General features: G+C 37.4%; 1 protein-coding gene across 15 annotated transcripts in view; it reads left to right on the plus strand.

Annotated features, from left to right (window-relative positions):
• Positions 1-6,588, plus strand: part of CAMK2D (calcium/calmodulin dependent protein kinase II delta) — a 158,815-nt gene that overhangs the window by 104,068 nt on the left and 48,159 nt on the right. For all 15 annotated transcript variants that reach the window (XM_042872079.1, XM_042872084.1, XM_042872085.1 and 12 more), the window contains exon 7: positions 3,292-3,394. In XM_042872079.1, the coding sequence (XP_042728013.1) occupies positions 3,292-3,394 (103 nt within the window). The remainder of the gene's footprint in view (positions 1-3,291; positions 3,395-6,588) is intronic.

The following is a 6,588-nucleotide window of genomic DNA, read 5'->3' on the forward strand; positions in this document are numbered from 1 at the left end:
TCCTGCACTGAGTGTTACCTCTTTCTTAGCTATGTACATTTTCAAATGACTGGAGAGTGTTGTTTCCTGCATTTTAAACAGATTGGCATAGAAAGAAACCATTAAAGATTGTTTTCTTTTACTGGGAAAGTCAGTGACAAGTCTCTCAGAGCTAGTAGGAAACCAGCCTTGTGGAAAAGGAGGAGATCTCGGTTTGGACGCTGGGGCTTCAAGATATCAAGTAAAAGAAGATTTCAATTTGGAAGCAGGTGGAAGCATACCATCTGAAATAGAAGATTTTTTACAGAAGAAAAATGGCATGTGGGCTAAGGCAGTGGAACACACTAATTCTTTCTTGCGTGGCTTACCTGTCACTTATTTTTCTTCCCATATGAGTTACATGGAGTAGGAGTTTCCTCCCAGGATAGGAGAGTTCTGGTAGTTATCATAAATAATAATTTTGGACTCAGAATGCTGTCTTATATATTGCCATCCTTCTAATTCCCAGTAAACAACTGTTATTGTTTGAATTTGGAAAGGTCTGTGTCATCTGTGACCATAAAACATTATGCTCTGAAAGCTTAGAGAATAATAAATTTTGGAGAGACTCTAAATCTTCAATCTGTTTTGCACTTGTGGATCTCCCCAGGTCGCAGTTGTACAACATGGGCAGGTCCTTACCCAGGCTTTAGCTCTTGGTTGGCAGGATAACATGGAACATGGAACAAGTTTAAATGAGAAAATGTAATTTTGTCCAGCAGCTCCAACAGTTTCCTGTCCTCACAGCACACATAATTTGGTGCTTTTAGCATTAAAAGGAATAAAAGAAGTAAATTATAGCCTAAAAGTCAGTTTACAAGGCTACAGTAAGGAATGCTTTCTAGAGCCCTTCATACACTTCCATGAAATATGTATTTCTTCAGTTATGCATTAAATCCAGCTGTTCACTGTGGCAAAATGTGTGGATTTCTGATTCTGGCAAATACAGGATGAACTGGAAACATTATGAGGAAAAAGTGTTCCTGCCAAACTGCAGTACCCAGCTTCTTTTCTGAAAGTGAAAACTTCATGAAAGAGTGAGCATTCTTTCTTCACTTGCTCCTTTCTGGCAAAAAAAAAAAAAAAAAAAAAAAAAGTCAAATGAAAGACTGTGGTAAAATCCCAGCAGGACTCCCTGTGCAGAAAAGAAGATGCAGAGACCTGTGAGCAGAGCAACAACACACACAGAAGATGGTTATGGCTTGGCATGGATCCTTAAACTGCTTGATGTTGCATGTGGGGGTGTGTGATGAGAGCAATGATAAAGGAGATTCAAACAGTTGAGCAATTGATTTCATTTAATCATCCTTAAGTAGAACATGGTGGCAAAAGAGTGGAGCGTTTGCAGCCTCTCACAACTGCTACATTGCTTGTTGCTACTTTCTCTTGTGTAAGTCAAAGTAGTGGTGGATCCTATGTCTGGAATAAACTGACCTCCTAGTGGAAGTCTGTCTTTAGCAGATGGTAAAAATGCACTTCCATGAAGGAATTTCAGTTCTTGGCAATTAGCTGCTTTTGTTAAACTCTGTGATTATTACCCACTTGCATTCCCTGTGGAAGTTAAAGTTTCTAAAAAATGGCAACAGTACCATAACAACTCAACTCTAATTGTATTCCAGGAAAAATACACAGAGAAATAGTACTTGATCTCTTTGAATAAAATCCTTTGAAAAAATAAGGCATAAATCATGTTAATTTATTTGTAAGTAATTTCAGTAGTTAGCACTGCTGTTCTGCATACTTGACTGCAGCCAGTCCTAGTAACATGGGGTGACATTACTGCATCCAGGATCCTGAATGGCCCAGACCGGGCTGTTAACATTTTCCAAGTTCTTGCAGTCATTCCAAGTTCATGCATGATAATTTTCTGGTATGCCTTTCATCATCCAGAAGTGACAGCTGTGTGTTGTTGAGGAGTATAGTCCCACACAACATTCCTCAAAAGGCTGTTGTCTGTGGCATACGAGTAAATCTGCTTCATCTTCTGTTGAAAAATATTCACCCGTGATGGTGGTGTTTCTTGTAGAGCACTTTTGCAGATAAAAGTGTGTGGTGGAATAAATAAATAATGAACAACAAAGAACACAAAACTACTATTTCAAATGGAACCTTATGTTCCAACTTACAAGGGCTTGGTAGATCAGTAGTTCTCTTTCAACCAAGAGAATGAGACATTTCACTGCTTTTGGACTGCTGAAGATCATAACCACAAAGGATCATCCATTGCTTTGGGAAATAGTTACTGTAAACTTCTCTCACTGTGACAAGAGAACCTGCAAGAACGTGCATGACTATATGTTTAAATTAGTGTGATTAAATGATAAGCATTGTGGCGTTGCTTAAAGTGCTGATTAAAAAAAAAATAATAATAATAGATATAGAGAAAAAAGAAGTGTCAAGAAAACAAAATAGTAGTCAGTTTTCTGAAATGTTCTGTAGAATTCTTCAGTATTTTGTAAGGTAAAAAAATTTTAGGGTTCCTAGAATGAAGTTATCTTTGGGTGATTAACATTCTATGTACTTGCTAACTGACATTCAAAGGATACTTCATGAAGGTTAGAATGACACCACTATTATCAAATCTTTACTTTTAACTGTGTAGGTATAGTGAAGCCTTGATTTCAGATGTGTCCAGCATGCCCTAAAAAAGCAAAGTGGGAACTTTCCCAGACTTAAATTGTTATTTGCAGTAGGTTCTCGGCAAGCAGAAATGTGGGTGTGCTGTTTTATTGTAGAAAGATTTGCGCTGCAAATACACCTGCCCTCTAAATACTAATGTGAAAATGGCTGCTGCTGTTGTTGTCATGCAAAACATACAGTCTGCGGTTAGAAATGCCAAATCCTACTAACTGTGCAGGACAGACTGCGAATCAAAGGGTATGTGGGCTTTGGGGCTTTTCAGCGGCTTTTTCCAAGCAGTGAGTTCTTAGGGCTCTCTGAATTGTCCTATCAAACAAACAGTAATCACAATGCCGTGTGGCAGTTCTAGCTTATGTACTTCTCCAGAAGATTTGCACTTTTCAGTCTTGCTGTCATATGGGATCATGATGGTAGCTTACAGACCTACTGATTCTTCCGAAGAGTGGAAAGTACAGTTTTAACTTTTATAGAGAAAATGCATGGTGTTTTTTCTTTCTTTTTCACTTCTCTAAAGTATTTCTTCTTTTCCAGACCACCTTAACAAAACAAAAACAACAAAAAAAGGGGAAAAAGCTGTCTAAATTATGTTTACTTATTTTTTAATCTTGATTTTTTTTCTCTTTCCAAATGAAGCCTGAGAACTTACTTTTAGCTAGCAAATCCAAGGGAGCAGCAGTAAAACTGGCAGACTTTGGTTTGGCTATAGAAGTCCAAGGGGAACAACAGGCTTGGTTTGGTAAGTATGGGGTTTTTTTTTAATTATTTATTTAGTGTTGGCACTAAGCCTCCCAAACTTGCTAGCTTCTCACTCTAGTGTAAAACATATAGCTGTGTAATGACTTGGTATGTAGCTTATAAGGATATTTTGTTCATAGTTCAAACTCTACACCATGGTAAACTTTAGATCTTTTTCTCTAGGAAGAATGTTATCTGCGATTCTCACAGAATTAAAGATAGCTTGGCAGCAGTCTTTATTTATTAAAAACAACAACAAAACAGGAGAGAGAGAGAAGAGAAAAAGCTTCAGGAATGACCCGTGGGTAAATTTCCATATAAAAGAGGTTGATTAGGCAAGAAGAGGCTCAGTCTCATAACCTTTTCTTCACTGGCAAAGCTAAATCATCTTCCCAAACTGCTGCATAAAATGAATTGGCAGGAGTCTCTTCTGTAGGCACAGAATGTCTTTGACGTTCCTTGACTCTGAAACTTAGATTTACTAACTTCTGGTATGCCCTGCCTTTTGTCTGCCTGTAAGTTTGATTAGAAACTAGGTTCACACAACTCCGCCTTTCTCGCTTTCACTTTTGTATCTGTGGAAAGGAAATATAAGCACAGAGGCTGGGAAGGAGGTGGCTGATTTCTGTTTAGTTACTCATGTAACTGAAGAATAAGGCTGTGGGCTAATACTGTTGAGTACAGCTGCCCATGTTGGAAATATCCAAATAATTTATCAGGATGGTATCTCTGATAAAAGCAGATTTTACTCACAATTGGAATGGTGAGCATCCTGCAAGCAGGAGTGCACCTGAGAGAGAGTGTTACATCTTTTATGCTCTATTGCCCAATGCTTATCTTGCTGAGTACTTCAGGTTCCCTACACTTAACTAAACGTATGGATACTGGCTAAACATAAAGTGTTGCTATCTAAACATATATATTGCTAATTATTTAACTTCTCCTCCTAAATTCTCTATCACTCAGGTCTTGTCCATCCTGCAACAAAAATTAGTAGTCTTTCAATATAATGAGCCTATTGATATCCTTGTCACACTGTTTAGGAGTGGAATGTCTAGCTTATCTTTGACTCAAGGCTCAGAGGTATTCTAGATAGATGGACAGATAGGAGATGCTGTCTTTGTACTTCTAAATTACTCCATCTATCTAATCTCTGTGACTATAAATTACTTCACCTATCTGCTGAGCATGCAGAGACTATCAGAAACCCCTGATGAAGTAAGAAGACCCCCCTGAAAAGAGCTATTAGTTAAATATTTATCTTGTTAATTCCAATTCCATTCCAGAAACATTGGAACATTCCATTCCTACATCCAGAAGTCAAAACACTTTATCTGAACAGCTGTTTGTTCATTGGAAATACCTGAAAATTTTACTTTAGACAGTAATCCACATCTCACTGTAACAGTCCAAGTTATGCCTCAGCTGCTTATGTTGCTGTCCTAGAGATGACTGCCCCTTCAGACCTGCTAGTAAAGCTGTTCACAAGACTTTATTTGACCCATTTAGTTCAAAATAATCTAGCTTATAAAGAATGTTCAACTGCTAATATAGAAGCATCTCATATGGGAGACCATGGACACCTTAAATCCAAGAAATGAGAGAATGGTTTAGAGTGTCTAGGAAAAGTTATCTGTCCATAACTTACAAGTATCTTTTGAAGCTTACACTGGAGTTTCTCTGCTACTGTGATACTTTTGAAAATATAATCTTGATCTGAGAGGAATTGAGAGAGTACTTCCTTGATGGCAAAGGTGACAAAGATGTATTGGAATGTGTAAACAAGCTGTGTGTGTATATCACCAGCAAAAGAGTGCACTTTCTGTGCCTCAGCTTGGTTCATGAAAAGCTGGGATTGGAGAGTTTCTTTTCTCCTGGAGATGGCAACTCTGTTTAAACTAGATCTTCAAAGTCAATACTTGGAATGTACAAAGCTCTGCTTCAGGATCGGAAAAAGGATGGGGGTAGTGAGTTCAGTATTACACAGTTCTCTCTAGTCCCACTAAAGTATTTCCTTTTTTTGTTAACGATAATTAAAAAAAAATAAAAGCTTATTATAGATCATCTGTTACAGTTCACAGATGCCCAAGGAAAAAGTGTAGGTAAATTCAGTTGGTCATTTTAAATACAGGAAATGTCCAAATACAGTTCCTCAATCTCAAATACCACCGTTTCAACAGATGGGAAGTGCAAGCACAAAGTCATTTTCTATCTAAGAAAGAAAAAAACACACAATAAAATAGTCGTGGCAGCTACATATTCTCATTTACAGCAGCTAGAAAGTGCAACTTAAAATTGAACAAAGCAATTGCAAGCTTGCTATCAAAGCTTAGAATAAAAGCACGAAGGATTTTGTGCAAATGGTGTGTTGAGAGATTGAGAGTTTGAAATCTAGGATGCATCCACATGCGCAGGCAGTACCATTGGACATATGTTGGTAGCTTTATAAGCTAGCCTGCTGTTTTAAATCCCAGCCTTTATATAAATGGATTTCAGTAATCCACAAAAGAGAGAGGAGATTGGTCTTGCACATTAATGAATAGACTAGCATAAAAAGAGTTGAATAGAGAGAAAACAAAATACAAATAATTTGTTAAAATGATGAAAACATCTGGAAAACAGGAAGCCTTTCAAGAAAAAATGAGCAGAATGAGCTTCAGGACTATTTTCTCTAGATGTTCCGTCTATATGGATGCAGATAATGCACATGAGATTGCAGCTCCCTGTAAAATCTTGCACTTTATTTATTGGTCAGTTGGAGAATCTGAAGTGATTGTTTCAGACTTAGCATCATGAGATCTTTATGCTGAGCTTGGTAGAGAGTGAGGTGAATGGATTCATAATAACATATACAGTCAACAGAGAAGCTGGAAGAATAGTGACAGAAAATAGTGTAAAAACTGTAATATTTGATAAAATAAGTGAGTTCTGTACTGCTATAGAAATGCAAAAGCTTTCAGTAATGTTCTGAGTGCCTTCCTTAATCTTCTTATGATTGCTTTAACAAGGCAAAAACACTCTGATGTCCTGAACTTTGTCTTCCTTCCAGTGTTCTTTCTGCTTTCCAGTGGATTCTGCACCACTTAGTGACTCATAGCATGGTCTGATTCCAATTATAGCTCAGCATCAGAGTTTCTTTTCTTTTCTTTTCTCTTTTCTCTTTTCTTTTCTTTTCTTTTCTTTTCTTTTCTTTTC

Source organism: Lagopus leucura, unplaced genomic scaffold, assembly GCF_019238085.1.
Source record: "Lagopus leucura isolate 7727_CA_CO unplaced genomic scaffold, USGS_WTPT01 Super-Scaffold_100004, whole genome shotgun sequence".
In the NCBI taxonomy this organism is placed as follows: domain Eukaryota; kingdom Metazoa; phylum Chordata; class Aves; order Galliformes; family Phasianidae; genus Lagopus; species Lagopus leucura.